The sequence below is a fragment of the Triticum aestivum genome, chromosome 7A, assembly GCF_018294505.1.
Source record: "Triticum aestivum cultivar Chinese Spring chromosome 7A, IWGSC CS RefSeq v2.1, whole genome shotgun sequence".
Classification (NCBI taxonomy): domain Eukaryota; kingdom Viridiplantae; phylum Streptophyta; class Magnoliopsida; order Poales; family Poaceae; genus Triticum; species Triticum aestivum.
In genome coordinates this window covers 66,322,061-66,339,846 of record NC_057812.1, presented here as the reverse complement: position 1 = coordinate 66,339,846, position 17,786 = coordinate 66,322,061, and the positions used below count along the sequence as shown (strand labels likewise).

At 45.6% G+C, this 17,786-nt stretch overlaps 1 protein-coding gene across 1 annotated transcript; it reads right to left on the bottom strand.

Annotated features, from left to right (window-relative positions):
- Positions 1-366: 366 nt before the first annotated feature.
- LOC123148971 (cysteine synthase) lies at positions 367-3,141 on the bottom strand. The gene is made up of 7 exons (XM_044568508.1): positions 2,875-3,141; positions 2,647-2,774; positions 2,145-2,347; positions 1,843-1,968; positions 1,584-1,742; positions 867-1,060; positions 367-762 (listed from the first exon to the last, which is right to left on the bottom strand). Exons 1-7 carry the CDS (start codon positions 2,983-2,985, stop codon positions 637-639), a joined length of 1,047 nt encoding a protein of 348 aa, XP_044424443.1. The 5' UTR covers positions 2,986-3,141; the 3' UTR covers positions 367-636.
- Positions 3,142-17,786: the final 14,645 nt, after the last annotated feature.

Sequence of the window (17,786 nt, the reverse complement as noted above, 5' to 3'; positions counted from 1 at the left end):
GTATTTATATTCTCACAAAGTTCATAATTTTACAATGTGTAAAATGCAAAATACGGAGACTGGGTGCACCGGTAGCACAAGATTCCCCGGTGCACGAGATATGTTCCCCGGGAGAACCGAGCGGTGCACTTGTTTCTGTGGATTCATCAAAGGAAAAATTATGTTTATTGGAGAGTAGAGTTTTCATGGTCTGGGACGATGTTCAACTTGTTATCCTTGGTATGTGACGGACGTAATAAATATTGGATGTGTGCATCTATGATGCAGAGTCCACATGACAGAAAAAAAAATCTTCAATTTTCTAAAATAAAACAAATTTCTGCACACACCAAGAACCAACTGGACACCAAATTCACAACATAGATGTTCTGTACCAAGAACCAACTGGACACCAAATTCACAACATAGATGTTCTGTACCATGTACCAAGAACCAACTGGACACCAAATTCACAACATAGATGTTCTGTTTTGGTGCCGTTGTGGCATCGATGATCTGGTAATACATCATTCAATGACTAACAACAATTCATGGTCCCTTGTAGATGAACTCCGTATCAAGGTCGTGCAACACAATACGATAACTAGCTACATATACCTTTTACATACAAGAACTCTAAATTTGTAGCATGTGAGATCAAAAGGTCATGGCAATACACTCCTCTCTTACAGCTGCAAAGAGGTCAGAGTTCATGTATCTCTCGCCCCCGCTGGGGAACATGGTCACAATCATCTTTCCCTTGTTCTCTTCTCTCACCGCAACCTAAAAATATATTTGATTTCAAAAGTTACTAAAGATCAGGAAGAGAAATCTTAAGATAACTCAAAGAAAGTTTGTCCCAGATTGGTCCTCGGTGATGTAAGAACCTTCAAGCAAGCCGCCAAGTTTGCCCCGGAAGATATGCCCACAAGCAGGCCCTCTTCCATTGCCAACCTCCTTGCGTTCACCATTGCTTCCTCGGTGGTCACGGTAAGCACCTCGTCGATGATCGAGCTGTCTAAGATTTCAGGCACGAATCCTGGTCCTATTCCTTGGATTTTGTGCTTACCTCGCTCCCCACCTGAATAATGACAACAAGCAAGGCAATAGTGTCAGTGTCAGTGTCACGGTAGGTACTATTTTGATGCTGTTCGGGTGATCTTCATAACTGGCACCACACGATCTGAAGCATATGTGGAGCCATGTGATATAATTATCTGGACCACCACAGGTTTCAAGCATGTAGATACGACGAAGCACAATATATTGGCACTTATCTGCTGCCTAAAAAATGAATACAATGCTTTCGGGGTGACATGTGAAATATTTTCCCTGAAAGAAGATGGTGGGTTAAACTAACGGACTGAAAGTTAACAACAAGCAGAGTTACAACTGTAAAGGGAGAAGTACTTCACTTTGTAGCAAATATTATATGCCAAGTAATTGTGCGCATTCTGTACAGTAAATATAATTTCGCACAATGTCCTGGTAGTTTAATTCTTTGAAGCATAGAAACACTACAAAAATATTCGTCTGACCCTAATAGTCATTATTAATGATTTCCAAGGGATATGGGGGAAGTAGTCCTTTATTGATGATTTCACCTGAAATAACCGGACTTTCTGCAGGTTCCACACAGATGATCTTTACATTTGGATTTTGCATCTTCAAATATTTCCCAACACCAGATACTGTGCCTCCTGAGCCTGAACCTGCAACAAATATATCCACCTTTCCAGCAGTATCCTTCCAAATCTCGGGTCCTGAAAATTGGGCACTACTTTAAAAGCTACTCCTAACTTGCAACAATAGAGCTCCTTCATTAATTATGAACAGCATGTGTCAAGTCATCTTGAGATGTACCAGTCCATCGAATGTGTGCCTCGGGGTTTGCTGGATTCGAGAACTGATCAAGAACATGTACATTGGGCAATTCTTTCTTGAGTTGTTCAACCTTTTCGACTTGCCCCGGAAACCCAAGTGCTGGATCTGCCAATTTACTCACACCAAATGGAGCAAGTCACCAATACAAATCATAGGAATTGGCCATTGTAAACAAATCGGTATGCAAGGAAAATCAGAACTAAGCAAGCAAGTAAGCTTCTGTGTTTTTGTTCTTCATTTGAGACAGGAATCAACCAAGATGCTATCTATCTTAATCTTACCGGTTATGAACAACTCAGCACCCATGTATCTCAACAAGATCTGCTTATCCAGCGAGTACTGGCCCGGCATCACCGCGACGAACCTGTACCCTTTGCTCAGAGCAATGAGCACCAGTCCTAGCCCCAAATTACCACTTGTCGGCTCGACTAAAGTCGTGACACCAGGTGAAATCAGCCCTTTCTCTTCGGCGTCTTCTATCATCCTGAAGGATACATAAAGAAGCAGACACATCATAAGCTCATAATTCCAATACTTACCATATGTTTTACTGTTCTGACAACAGCAAGACCCGATCAGAAGCTGAAGTCACTATTTTCTTGTAAAAAAAGTCTGCTTACAGATGTTTTGGTGTTCTAGGCAACTGTAAACAATAGAAAGGGTGGCTTACTGAAGGTCAGTGGTTCAGTTCAACAGTGTCATCCACCTCATTTGGTCAGCCGACACTAATAAAACTAGCTCTCAAATCTAATCTCATCCCATGATTTGTGAGAGTTTACATACCTGAGAGCGCCGCGGTCCTTGACGGAGCAGAGGGGCTGGTAGGCCTCGATCTTGCCGACGATGCGGGCACCCACCCCCTCCTTGCCGGCGATCCGCTTCAGCTCGATCAGCGGCGTCCACCCTATCAGCTGAAGCAAACCAACCGCTCCGCGTGAGCCTTTCCTGAATCCCTCAGCCCACCTCAATCTCCGTCAGAGTCGATATACAGGGGAAGGGGTGGAGGCTTGCCTGGGTGACGTCGGTGGCGATGTGCTCCTCCTGCCCGGTTCCGCCGCCGGCGAGCAGGGAAGGGACCCCTCTCCTGCCAGCCCCCTCCGCCTCCTCCGCCCCCGGCGCCATGGATGAATGCTCTACTAGCTAGAGCAGCGACGGCTGATGAATCCGCCCTGCAAGTTGTCAAATTGCTATTTGTTTTTGTCTTTTTTGGAGCTTGAGTGGCTGCGCGCCCCAGCTCCGACCCATGGCTGTTAGTTTAATCAAGAACGTGTCTTTTTGCGTGGAACACTCGAGGAGTACTTGCTACGAGCACCTTAAAGTGAGTGATTAATTCATGAGTCACAAGCTGTAGCATGAGCAAATTTATATAGCCTCGCGCTGTAATTAATTGCCAAATAACTTGCTTGAGAATTGTGCAATTTTTGACTCGAGACGTCAAATCATTTTAATGTATGAAAGTTAACTTCAAATATCAAGTTATCCAACCGGGAAACATGCTATATCCTTCTATAATGAATTTAACTTAAGTGGAAAGTTGCGGTTTGTAATCTGATGTGCCATTCTAAAAAAAATTCGACATAGATAATAGTTTCGTCCATGTTTTTCTTTGGCTTGTCCACTGATTTAATTTTTATGTCAGGCACAACTTTTCACGTTGATGCCTTAATGATGAACTGGTCCATATAATGTACTCCCCTGTCTGAAAATACTTGTTGGAAAAATAGATAAAAATAGATTCTAAAACTAAAATACGTCTAGATACATTCATTTTCCCGACAAGTATTTCCGGATGGAGGAAGTATATCGTTCTTTCAGCCCACCTTTCCTTTTTAACCTTATTCACCACTAGGTGGATCAATGCAACATACATCGTAAAAATCTACTCCATATAACTCATATTTTTTTTAGTCAAATTTGTGATCAAATTTAAACTTAAGTCCAAGGGGTTCACATATTTGAAAGGAGTGAATACTATTTTACAACGAGTATCCCACCAACATTCTTGGAAAACTGGTTTCATTAACCGCTAGTCCATGCACATGAGCTGTTTTATTCGTAGTTATGCAATCAATCGTTGCTACGAAAGTGATAGACCAACCTCGTTAAATTATATTTGACGTGATAAGAACAGTGCAGGGGATGCGATCGTAGTCTTCTCGGACAGACCCTATCCAGCCTCGGCAAAGATGACGAGCAACAATTCACCGGTGGTGACCGCAATGAAATTGGTGGCATGGTTCTTCCACATATCGTCCACAGTAATCTCCATAGTGGGGCAAAAATAAGCCCCCTCCCCTCCTTTCCATCTCTACTCTCCCACATGTGTGGCTTTGTTACTATCGGAGGTATCAACCAACTATTATACTCATGTTTCCCTTTTGCGGAATATTATAGAAGTAATTAAAGAAGTGGCAATACTGAAGACTTGTATTTAAACATTGCATGTTTCTGGACATTGCATTGTCACTGGTACATAATAGAGCAACAATGTAAAACCTTTAGCATTGAGGCGGTTCGAAAACTACTTGGAATAATTTACTCGACACAACAGTTTATAGGGGAAAACTATGCAAATGCTTAAGTATTATAGACGGTTTGCTGCAGAACCGCCTTCAATACTTAAGTGTTGGAAGCAATTTATTCTTCAAAATCACATGCATTGATCTTTCCGGGCTAAAATTTAACTCTTGTTTGTAGCCAGCCATGCATTCCAAATCAATTTTACAGGAAATTCATAGCAAACATCGATCACACATTAATGATCTGTGTTATACACATCCACATTCGTCTCATAGTTGCATACTTGCATTGCATTTCATAATACATTCATATATTTTCAAATGTCTGCAATAAACATATGCAACAATATTTTAAAAAAAGGTTGTATTGAGCAAACAAAAGAAATAATTATTTATATTTTGTTGATTATGTTTTTCCTGTGGATTCTATCGGCCAACCGCGCCAATTGATAGAAGACTCTTGACATTAATCACTCTGCATTGTGTCAACGCCATAGATGTATGTTCTTGACCTCTATCAAGAGATAACTTCTACTGATATGGTCATGGCTTTCTCGCCTCTCGCAAGATCGGATCTTGCGGGAGGTCACATGCCCACCAAACCCAACATAATGGGCTGCTCCACCTCACTTCCTTAGTCTGTTTATGGCGGCCTTACCTGGTCCTCCTTCTTGGGGTCAATGGTGGTAGCGATGGAACCCGTGTCAAACCCCTTATGCTCGCCCCTTATGGGGATGATGGTGGCAAAGGAGGAGGAGCCTTCCTCCCGGGTCACGGCCCAACATTCATGGCGGATACAAGGAGAAACCCTCTCCTTGGGCGGTGCTAGCCAACGCGTCACCGATCATGCCCTAGCCCTCGACTGATGGGGAACCCTACCGCGCCCATTTGTCGACTAGCCATTGGTGGAGAATTACATCTGCTGCTACACGGGAGAGGGGGGGGGGGGTGGAGAAGGAACAGTGCAACAATTTGGTTTTTGAGGGTTTATTTTTGCTAGGGTTTACTCATCTAGGAGGCGGCTTCTCAACAAAACCCGCCTGAGGTGGATAGATATTTTTAATGCCTCAATTACTCATATTTGTACTAGCATGTTATGAATTAAACACTCAAGCTACACGGTTTTTGATCCCAATGATTTGTCTAGATTTTGCCGATATTATGGACACTCGCAAATGTTTTTTCTTTCTTTTTTTGCGAAAAATGGACAGCTGCAGTTTGGACGAGGAAATGTAGATACGTGACATCTGAAATCGAAACATGGATGAAAACTTATATAACCTGCACCAAAAGCTATATATGTTGCAATGAATCGACTTGCAATGACATTCATGGTGGCGGGGGAGGAGGAGCCTTCCTCTCGGGTCATGGTCCGACATTCATGGCGGCCACAAGGGGAAGTCGTCTCCTTGGGCGGTGCTAGCCTACGCGGGGGGAACCCTGCCGTACCTATTTGCGGACTAGCCGATGATGGAAAAATACAGTGGTTGCTACATGGGAGAGGGGGGGGGGGGGGGGGGGGTTGGAGAAGGGACGGTTCAGTTTCCAAGGGTTTATATTCGCTAGGGATTATTCATTTACTCATATAGGAGGGGGCTTCTTGACAAAACCCACCTCAGGTGGATAGAGATTTTTAATGCCTCCAATACTCATATTTGTACTAGCATGTTATGAGTTAAACAATCTTCGATTACATTGATTTATGTGGATTTTGTCAATATTATGGACACTCGCAGCCTTCCTTTATTTTTGCGAAAAATGGACACCTGCAGTTTCGACGAGAAAATGTACATATGTGTCATGTGAAATCAACACACGGGTGAAAACTTATATAACTTGCACCAAAATCTATTTATGTTGCAACGAAATTTTCTAGTCCCTCTGTTCATAAAAATACGACTTTTGCAGTTTAATTTGAGCTGTTAAAATGTCTTATATTTTGGAACGAAAGGAATAGTAGTTAGCTATCATACCTTCGTACACGAGTAATGCCATGGGTGTGAAATTTCGTAGTTTATCTCTGTGGCCGTCCAACTCAAAAGAAAAAGAAAAAGGATTCTGGTGCCACTTACACCTACCCATTCAGTACAGCCCGCCTCTTGATTGGAATCTATAAATATAATATCCTCCCTAATTTCTAAGGCCTCACATTCAATTAAGGTCTTTAATTTAAAATTGAGTCATTCGATTTGATCAGGTCAACAATTTCTGAAGAAGCTATCTTATTAAATTATTTTTATTCATTATGCTCATTAATTTTAAAGCATTTCCATTTGATTGAGGTGTTCAATTTTGGATTTGATTAACGATTTTGAATGGGTCAACGATTTTTCAAATCAGTCGGGAGCAGTTGGCCTATAAAAACATCTAGTATATCACTAAGCTCCCTAAGGGTAAAGGCCTCACAATCAACTGAGGTGTCCAATTAAAATTAAGTCACCTGATTTTGATCAAGTCAACAATTTCTCAAAGCTCTCATTTAATTCTTTTATACTATACACTATGCTTTCTAATTTTGAAGTCCTCGCAATTAATTGAGTTCCTCAGTTTAAAACTTGGTCACTTGATTTTGACCGGGTCAATAATTTCTCAAGTATCTCTCCCATTTAATTATTTTAATTCACCATCTACTATATCACTAAGCTCCCTAGGTTGGAGGAATCTTATTCAATTGAGGCCACTAATTTGGAATTGGGTTACGGATTTTGACCGAGTCCACAATCTCTCACTCAATTCTTTTAATTGATAATGCTCTTTTATTTTGGAGCTCTCTCATTCAAATTAGAAATTCAATATTGAATTTGGTTCATAATTTAGACTGGATCAACAATTTTTTAAATCAATCGAAAGCAACCGGCCTATAAAACCATACTAATTCCGCGCACCTTCATCACTTAGAAAAAAGAAGCGCCAACATGTGAAATTGTTGGATCAATGTAGTACATGCAGCCATCGATGCAGAAAATTGCTCCACATAAGTATGAATTGATTAGCAAAAAACACAAAATCACACCACGAAAGGCCCATCAAAACACCGAATTATATGAATAAAAAACACTCCATTATCTTCCCCACTAACCAAACCAAATAATCCCTCTGTTTCAAAATATAAGGTGTATTAGTTTATTGAAAGTCAAATTCCTTTAACTTTGACCAAGTTTAGAGACAAAAAAATCGACATCCACAATACTAAATAAATGAAATATGAAAATTCATTGCATGATGAACCTAATTAAAAATCTGATTTGATATTATGGATATTGGGATATTTCCACACAAATGTGGTCAAACTTAAAGAGGTTTGACATTTCAAAAAATTAAACACCTTATATTTTCAAATAGATGGAGTAAACAAAATATGAAAAGCCAATGACATCAATGGCATAGTAAAGCGCGCCCAACTCTTCTAATATCATACCACACACTTGTCACGGCTGCTGGCGTGACCCCACTGGTCAGCGACACGACTACACCAAAGGGCCATGACGAAGCAGAGCGGAGGACTGGCGGGCCTGAGCTGGGCCGACCAGTGGACCGAGCGAGAGGGCCTAGTGAGTGGTGTGGGTGGTGAGGCCCGCGTTCCTGTCTTTATAGCGTGTTGGCCGAGTCGATGAGAGGCATCGAGAATTATTGTAAACGAATCTAAAGAGAAACGAAGCTGACCTTCGTCCTCCTAGGCCGATCCCCTTTCCCCTTCCTTCCTCTCCTCCTCCGCTCCAACCCTAGATCGAGGCCCATAACAAGTGGTATCAGAGGTCAGTCGCCCTGGAGACAGCCTACCCCGCCCCCGCTACACTACCAAACAAGCGCAGAAGGCGGCAGGCATGGAGGAGCAGATCGCTGCACTCATCAAATCCGTCAACGAGGGCCGCGAGGCCAACGACGCGCGCCTGGAGGCAATTCAAGAGTCCCTCGAGCTGTGGCGACCGGCGATTACGAACCTCTAGCACCAACTCGACGAACTGCGTACGCAAGTGGGACGGATTGCACTCCACCCCGCCCTGGCCGATCCAAGCGGCGCGGAAAGGGATCCGGTGGCGGATCCAGTAGGGCGCTCCGCGGAGGCGCATCCAGAGCCTGCCACGACGCACCACGGGCCCCAGGGCCACGACGGCATCATCGAACCCGGGGGGTCGGCTCACGGGGTGGTCACCACCCTGGTGCCTCCTCCGGTCAAGGGTGCGTTCAATTTACCTTCTCTTGTACTTCCTACCGATGCGTCTGTAGGAGTCATTCAGGAGCGAGAGCAGTTTCCCCCGGTGCATTCTGATGTCTACTACACAACCTTATTCTTGTAGACATTGTTGGGCCTCCAAGTGCAGAGGTTTGTAGGACAGTAGCAAATTTCCCTCAAGTGGATGACCTAAGGTTTATCAATCCGTAGGAGGCGTAGGATGAGGATGGTCTCTCTCAAGCAACCCTGCAACCAAATAACAAAGAGTCTCTTGTGTCCCCAACACACCCAATACAATGGTAAATTGTATAGGTGCACTAGTTCGGCGAAGAGATGGTGATACAAGTAGTATATGGATAGTAGATAAAGGTTTTTGTAATCTGAAATTATAAAAACAGCAAGGTAACTAATGATAAAAGTGAGCACAAACGGTATTGCAATGCGTTAAAACAAGGCCTGGGGTTCATACTTTCACTAGTGCAAGTTCTCTCAACAATAATAACATAATTGGATCACATAACTATCCCTCAACATGCAACAAAGAGTCACTCCAAAGTCACTAATAGCGGAGAACAAATGAATAGATTATGGTAGGGTACGAAACCACCTCAAAGTTATTCTTTTCAATCAATCCGTTGGGCTATTCCTATAAGTGTCACAAACAGCCCTAGAGTTCGTACTAGAATAACACCTTAAGACACAAATCAACCAAAACCCTAATGTCACCTAGATACTCCAATGTCACCTCAAGTATCCATGGGTATGATTATACGATATGCATCACACAATCTCAGATTCATCTATTGAACCAACACATAGAACCTCAAAGAGTCCCCCAAAGTTTCTACCAGAGAATCACGACGAAAATGTGTGCCAACCCCTATGCATAGGTTCATGGGCGGAACCCGCAAGTTGATCACCAAAACATACATCAAGTGAATCATGTGATATCCCATTGTCACCACAGATACGCACGGCAAGACATACATCAAGTGTTCTCAAATCTTTAAAGACTCAATCCGATAAGTAACTTCAAAGGGGAAACTCAATCCATTACAAGAGAGTAGAGGGGGAGGAGAAACATAAGATCCAACTATAATAGCAAAGCTCGCGATACATCAAGATCATGCCAAATCAAGAACACGAGAGAGAGAGAGAGAAAGAGAGAGAGATCAAACATATAGCTACTGGTACATACCCTCAGCCCCGAGGGTGGACTACTCCCTCCTCGTCATGGAGAGCGCCGGGATGATGAAGATGGCCACCGGAGAGGGATTCCCCCTTCCGGCAGGGTGCCGGAACGGGTCTAGATTGGCTTTCGGTGGCTACGGAGGCTTCTGGCGGCGGAACTCCGATCTATTGTGTTCCCCAATCGTTTTAGGGTATATGGAGATATATAGGCGGAAGAGGTACGTCAGGGGAGCCACGAGGGGCCCACGAGGGTGGAGGGCGCACCCAAGGGTGTGGGCGCGCCTCCCTACCTCGTGGCTTCCTCGAAGCTTCCTTGATGTGGACTCCAAGTCTCCCGGGTTGCTTTCCTTCCAAAAAAGAGTTCTGTGAAGTTTCAGGTCAATTGGACTCTGTTTGATTTTTCATTTATGTGATACTCTAAAACAAGAGAAAAAACAGAAACTGGCACTAGGCTCTGGGTTAATAGGTTAGTCCCAAAAACCATATAAAATAGCATATAAATGCATATAAAACATCCAAGGTTGATAATATAATAGCATGGAACAATCAAAAATTATAGATACGTTGGAGACGTATCACACTCTCCTCATCACAGTTGGTCGCTTCCCTGACTTGATTTTCCATCATTCGATGGAGACAATCCCCAGTTTTGGAAGGCCAAGTACGAGAAATATTTTGAAGTGTATGGGATTCAGAGTGACATGTGGGTTCGGGTAGCTACTTTGCACTTCTCGGGCAACGCAACGCATTGGCTCCAAGTCTAGGAAGCATGTCGGGGTTCGTTTACTTGGGAGGAGTTGTGTGTCGCTGTTTGCGCCAAATTCAGCCGGGAACAGTATCAGGCTCAATTGCGCCAGTTTAATTCTCTTAGGCAGTTGGGGTCAGTAGCAGAGTATCTAGAGCAATTCGAGGAACTTATGCACCATTTGCTTGCGCATAATTCAGCCTTTGATCCCCTGTTCTTTACAACTCAATTTCTAGATGGTCTGAAAATTGAAATTAAACCCGGTGTAGCTTTACACCGCCCCCAAGACTTGGATACTGCCATTTATCTTGCCACGTTGCAGGATGAGCTATTGGCAGGCATGCCGCGGAAGGAGCAGCCGCGGCACGAGCAAGGTGCAGCCCGTGCCCCAATTCGGCCATTGTTGGCTTTGGGCGCACCTCCCCCATGGCCAGCACTACCAGCGCCCCAAGCGGTTGCTGAAGATCGTCGCGCTTTGGACGCGGCGCGAGCTCCGAATCACCGTCAAGATCCAGGGCGCGGCGAAGATCGCATCGCGGCGCTTCGCAACTACAGGCATGCCCGTGGACTCTGTTTCAATTGTGGAGAGCGTTGGGGACAAGGTCACCAATGCACGGCCACGGTGCAACTTCACGTGGTTGAAGAGCTGTGGGAGATGCTTCAAGCTGAGGAGAATGATCAACAACGACATGAATCTGATTCAGAAGAAGAGCAACTTATGTCCATATCGAAACTAGCCACCACGGGGGCAACTACACCCCGTACGGTTCGGCTGGTGAAATCAAAGGGCATGAGGTCCTCATACTGGTGGATTCAGGGAGCTCCCATAGTTTTATCAGCGAGGCAGTGGCAGAAAAGATGGCGGGACAGGTGTTGCCAATGGATCCCGTGTCAGTTGAGATCGCGGATGGGGGTGTGCTCAAATGTTCTGGGATCGTACCACAGTGCAAGTGGCAGACTCAAGGGTACAAATTCAACACGGATGTTCGCGTCTTATCATTGGGATGCTATGATATGGTAGTTGGAAATGACTGGTTGGAACAATGTGGACCGATGTTTGTCGATTGGGCAGCCAAGACATTGCAGTTCGACCAGGCCAGACAGCAAGTTGTGCTAAAAGGGTTGCAACCACAAGTCAAACAAGTGCAACAGGCTACCCTGTCGTAGCTCATGGAGATGGAACAGGGCAACTCAATCGCGCATATTGTGATGGTTTGTGTAGCAGAACAGCAAGAAGGGGGTGATCCGGTGCCTCATGCGATACAACACATACTCGATGACTTTCAGTCGGTGTTTGCAGAACCAACCAGTCTGCCCGAGCACAGAGAGTGGGATCACGCCATTCCCCTCATTGCAGGTGCAAACCCTATCAACATGCGTCCGTACAGATACACACCAGAGCAAAAAGACGAAATCGAAGCACAAGTCAGAGAGATGCTTCGCCTGGGGCTTATTGTACCCAGCAACAGTGCCTTTTCTTCCCCAGTGCTGCTAGTCAAGAAGAAGGACCAGACGTGGAGGTTATGTGTCGATTTCAGGCACTTGAATGCAATCACAGTCAAAAGCACTTACCCAATGCCGATCATAGATGAGATTGTCGGATCCAAGTGGTTCTCGAAGCTGGATCTACGTGCAAGATATCACCAGATCAGACTGCGCCCAGAAGACGAACATAAAATAGCCTTCAAAACGCATTTGGGTCACTATCAGTTTCGAGTGATGCCATATGGATTGGCTTATGCGCCTGTCACGTTTCAAGGGGGCATGCATATTGTACTCGCTCCCGTGCTATGCCATGGTGTGCTTGTCTTCATGGACGATATCCTAGTTCACACGGAGGAGTTAGAGGCGCACAAGAGGTTGCTGCGTCAGGTCCTTGAGCTACTACATCAGCACGGACTCAAAGCCAAGATGTCCAAATGCACCTTTGCGCAGAGAAAAATCAGTTACTTGGGGCATATTATCAGCGAACAAGGGGTTGCCACAGACGACACCAAAATCCGGACTGTGCAACAGTGGCCTGTTCCAACCAATACCAAAGAACTCGGGGGTTTCTTGGGGCTAGCCGGGTACTACAAAAATTTTGTGCGCTCATTTGGCGTGATCAGCAAGCCGCTTACCAATCAGCTCAGGAAGAATACTCTGTTTGTGTGGACACCAGAAGCCAACAAAGCTTTCGTCGCTCTCAAGCAAGCGATGATCGAGGCTCCGGTACTGACGCTTCCCAACTTTCAGTAGCAGTTCGTGGTGGAGACAGATGCAAGTGCCATGGGCATCAGAGCAGTTCTGATGGAGAACAACCACCCGGTGGCCTACTTAAGTAAAGCTCTGGCCCCTCATAACATGGGACTGTCGGCCTACGAAAAAGAATGGCTGGCTCTCCTTTTGGCAGTGGATCACTGGCGGCCCTACCTCCAGCACGCAGAATTTGTAGTGCGGACAGATCAAAAGAGCTTGCTCAACTTAACAGATCAGAGATTTAACACGCCAATACAGCAGCGAGCGTCTACCAAACTGATTGGACTGCAGTTTACTATTCAGTATAAAGCAAGACTGACCAACAAAGCTGCGGACGCGCTATCTCGTCGCGCACCTGGACAGGAAACATAACTGGCAGCAATCTGAATTTGTAAGCCCACTTGGCTAGAAGCGATCAAATGAAGCTATCAGCAGGATGCCGCAGCTACCCAGCGCATGACAAGACTGGCATTAGCCCCGGACAGCGAACCAGGGTTCTCCTTGCAAGACGGAATTCTGAAGTTTCATGGATGTGTGTAGATTGGTAATGACACTGAAGTACAGCAGAACCTGATCAGAACACTGCACTCTAGTGCGGCAGGTGGGCACTCGGGCTTCCATGCTACCTACAACCGAGTCAAGCGGCTCTTCACGTGGCAGGGGGTGAAACAACAAGTCAAAACCGTGGTTCGCGAATGCATGATGTGTCAACAGGCGAAGACAGAGAAGATATCACCTGTTGGGTTGCTTCAACCGCTTCCCATCCCCAAGAAGCCATGGGCTGTCATATCCATGGATTTCATCGAAGCTTTGCCGCGCTCGGGTGGGCATGACACCATTCTTGTCGTGGTGGACAAGTTCTCCAAGTACGCTCACTTTTTGCCACTGTCCCATCCATTCACCGCCTTGCAAGTGGCCAAACTTTTTATGCGCGAGATCTTTTGGCTTCATGGATTGCCGTTGGCAATCATCTCGGATCAGGACAAGATATTCACGAGCAACATTTGGCAAGAGCTGTTTCGCCTCTGCAAAACTGACATCCGGCTCAGCTCCTCATACCACCCGCAGACGGACGGACAGACCGAGAGGGTCAATCATTGTCTGGAAAGTTACTTTCGATGTGCATGTTGGAAATATGCCCTAGAGGCAATAATAAAATGATTATTATATTTCCTTGTTCATGATAATTGTCTATTATTCATGCTATAATTGTATTATCCGGAAATCGTAATACATGTGTGAATACATAGACCACAATGTGTCCCTAGTGAGCCTCTAGTTGACTAGCTCGTTGATCAACAGATAGTCATGGTTTCCTGGCTATGGACATGGGGATGTCATTGATAACGGGTTCACATCATTAGGAGAATGATGTGATGGACAAGACCCAAACCTAAGCATAGCACAAAGATCGTGTAGTTTGTTTGCTGTAGCTTTTCTGAATGTCAAGTATCATTTCCTTAGACCATGAGATTGTGCAACTCTCGGATACCATAGGAGTGCCTTGGGTGTGCCAAACGTCACAACGTAACTGGGTGACTATAAAGGTACATTACAAGTATCTCCGAAAGTGTCTGTTGGGTTGGCACGAATCGAGACTGGGATTTGTCACTCCGTATGACGGAGAGGTATCTCTGGGCCCACTCGGTAATGCATCATCATAATGAGATCAATGTGATCAAGTGGTTGATCACGGGATCATGCATTACGGTACGAGTAAAGTGACTTGCCGGTAACGAGACTGAACAAGGTATTGGGATACCGACGATCGAGTCTCGGGCAAGTAACGTACCGATTGACAAAGGGAATTGAATACGGGATTGATTAAGTCCTCGACATCGTGGTTCATCCGATGAGATCATCGAGGAGCATGTGGGAGCCAACATGGGTATCCAGATCCCGCTGTTGGTTATTGACCGGAGAGTCGTCTCGGTCATGTCTGCTTGTCTCCCGAACCCGTAGGGTCTACACACTTAAGGTTCGGTGACGCTAGGGTTGTAGAGATATGAGTATGCAGTAATCCGAAAGTTGTTCGGAGTCCCGGATGAGATCCTGGACGTCACGAGGAGTTCCGGAATGGTCCGGAGGTGAAGAATTATATATAGGAAGTGTAGTTTCAGCCATCGGGAAAGATTCGGGGTCACCGGTATTGTACCGGGACCACCGGATGGGTCCCGGGGGTCCACCGGGTGGGGCCACCCATCCCGGAGGGCCCCATGGGCTGAAGTGGGGAGGGGAACCAGCCCATAGTGGGCTGGTGCGCCCCCCCTTGGGCCCCCCTGCGCCTAGGGTTGGAAACCCTAGGGTGGGGGCGCCTCCACTTGCCTTGGGGGGCACTCCACCCCCCTTGGCCGCCGCCCCCTTGGGAGATCCCATCTCCAGGGCCGGCGCCCCCCAGGGGGCCTATATAAAGGAGGGGGAGGGAGGGCAGCCGCACCTCAAGTCTTGGCGCCTCCCTCTCCCCTGCTACACCTCTCCCTCTCGCAAAAGCTCGGCGAAGCCCTGCTGCGATCACTGCTGCATCCACCACCACGTCGTCGTGCTGCTGGATCTTCATAAACCTCTCCTTCCCCCTTGCTGGATCAAGAAGGAGGAGACGTCATCCGCTCCGTACGTGTGTTGAATGCGGAGGTGCCATCCGTTTGGCACTTGGTAATCAGTGATTTGGATCACGGCGAGTACGACTCCATCATCCCCGTTCTCTGAACACTTCCGCTCGTGATCTACAAGGGTATGTAGATGCACTCCTCTCTCCCTCGTTGCTAGATGACTCCATAGATTGATCTTGGTGATGCGTAGAAAATTTTAAAATTCTGCTACGTTCCCCAACAGTGGCATCATGAGCTAGGTCTATGCGTAGTTACTATGCACGAGTAGAACACAAAGTAGTTGTGGGCGTCGATATTGTCAATTTGCTTGCCGTTACTAGTCTTATCTTGATTCGGCGGCATCGTGGGATGAAGCGGCCCGGACCAACCTTACACGTACGCTTACGTGAGACCGGTTCCACCGACTGACATGCACTAGTTGCATAAGGTGGCTGGCGGGTGTCTGTCTCTCCCACTTTAGTCGGATCGGATTCGATGAACAGGGTCCTTATGAAGGGTAAATAGAAATTGGCAATTCACGTTGTGGTTTTGGCGTAGGTAAGAAACGTTCTTGCTAGAAACCTATAGCAGCCACGTAAAAACTTGCAACAACAATTAGAGGACGTCTAACTTGTTTTTGCAGCAAGTGTTTTGTGATGTGATATGGCCAAAGGTTGTGATGAATGATGAATGATATATGTGATGTATGAGATTGATCATGTTCTTGTAATAGGAATCACGACTTGCATGTCGATGAGTATGACAACCGGCAGGAGCCATAGGAGTTGTCTTTATTTATTTATGACCTGTGTGTCAACATAAACGTCATGTAATTACTTTACTTTATTGCTAAAGCGTTAGCCATAGTAGTAGAAGTAATAGATGACGAGACAACTTCAAGAAGACACGATGATGGAGATCATGATGATGGAGATCATGGTGTCATGCCGGTGACAACGATGATCATGGAGCCCCGAAGATGGAGATCAAAAGAGCAAATGATATTGGACATATCATGTCACTGTTTGATTGCATGTGATGTTTATCATGTTTTACATCTTATTTGCTTAGAACGACGGTAGCTTAAATAAGATGATCCCTCGAAATAATTTCAAGAAAGTGTTCCCCCTAACTGTGCACCATAGCAAAGGTTCATTGTTTCGAAGCACCACGTGATGATCGGGTGTGATAGATTCTAACGTTCGAATACAACGGGTGTAAGCCAGATTTACACACGCGATACACTTAGGTTGACTTGACGAGCCTAGCATGTACATACATGGCCTCGGAACACAGAAGACCGAAAGGTCGAGCATGAGTCGTATAGAAGATACGATTAACATGAAGATGTTCACCGATGTTGACTAGTCCGTCTCACGTGATGATCGGACACGGCCTAGTTAACTCGGATCATGTTATACTTAGATGACTGGAGGGATGTCTATCTGAGTGGGAGTTCATTGAATAATTTGATTAGATGAACTCAATTATCATGAACTTAGTCTAAAATCTTTACAATATGTCTTGTAGATCAAATGGCCCACGTTGTCCTCAACTTCAACGCGTTCCTAGAGAAAACCAAGCTGAGCAACTATACGGACTGGGTCCGGAACCTGAGGATCATCCTCATAGCTGCCAAGAAAGATTATGTCCTAGAAGCATCGCTAGGTGACGCACCCATCCCAGAGAACCAAGACGTTATGAACGCTTGGCAGCAGCGTGCTGATGATTACTCCCTCGTTCAGTGCGGCATGCTTTACAGCTTAGAACCGGGGCTCCAAAAGCGTTTTGAGAAACACGGAGCATATGAGATGTTCGAAGAGCTGAAAATGGTTTTTCAAGCTCATGCCCGGGTCGAGAGATATGAAGTCTCCGACAAGTTCTTCAGCTGTAAAATGGAGGAAAATAGTTCTGTCAGTGAGCACATACTCACAATGTCTGGGTTACATAACCGCTTGACTCAGCTGGGAGTTAATCTCCCGGATGACGCGGTCATTGACAGAATCCTTCAGTCGCTTCCACCGAGCTACAAGAGCTTTGTGATGAACTTCAATATGCAGGGGATGGAAAAGACCATTCCTGAGGTATATTCAATGCTGAAATCAGCGGAGGTAGAAATCAAAAAGGAACATCAAGTGTTGATGGTGAATAAAACCACTAAGTTCAAGAAAGGCAAGGGTAAGAAGAACTTCAAGAAGGACGGCAAGGGAGTTGCCGCGCCCGGTAAGCAAGCTGCCGGGAAGAAGCCAAAGAATGGACCCAAGCCCGAGACTGAGTGCTTTTATTGCAAGGGAAGTGGTCACTGGAAGCGGAACTGCCCCAAATACTTAGCGGACAAGAAGGCCGGCATCACGAAAGGTATATGTGATATACATGTAATTGATGTGTACCTTACCAGTACTCGTAGTAGCTCCTGGGTATTTGATACCGGTGCGGTTGCTCACATTTGTAACTCAAAGCAGGAGCTG

Bases quoted from the DNA above. Each gene is read 5' to 3' on its own strand.
- LOC123148971 (XM_044568508.1), bottom strand. From the start codon at position 2,985: ATGGCGCCGGGGGCGGAGGAGGCGGAGGGGGCTGGCAGGAGAGGGGTC. The intron at 2,775-2,874 runs GCAAGCCTCCAC...GGTTTGCTTCAG, and splicing joins TCGCCACCGACGTCACCCAG to CTGATAGGGTGGACGCCGCT. The intron at 1,743-1,842 runs GTACATCTCAAG...CCCAATTTTCAG, and splicing joins GGCACACATTCGATGGACTG to GACCCGAGATTTGGAAGGAT.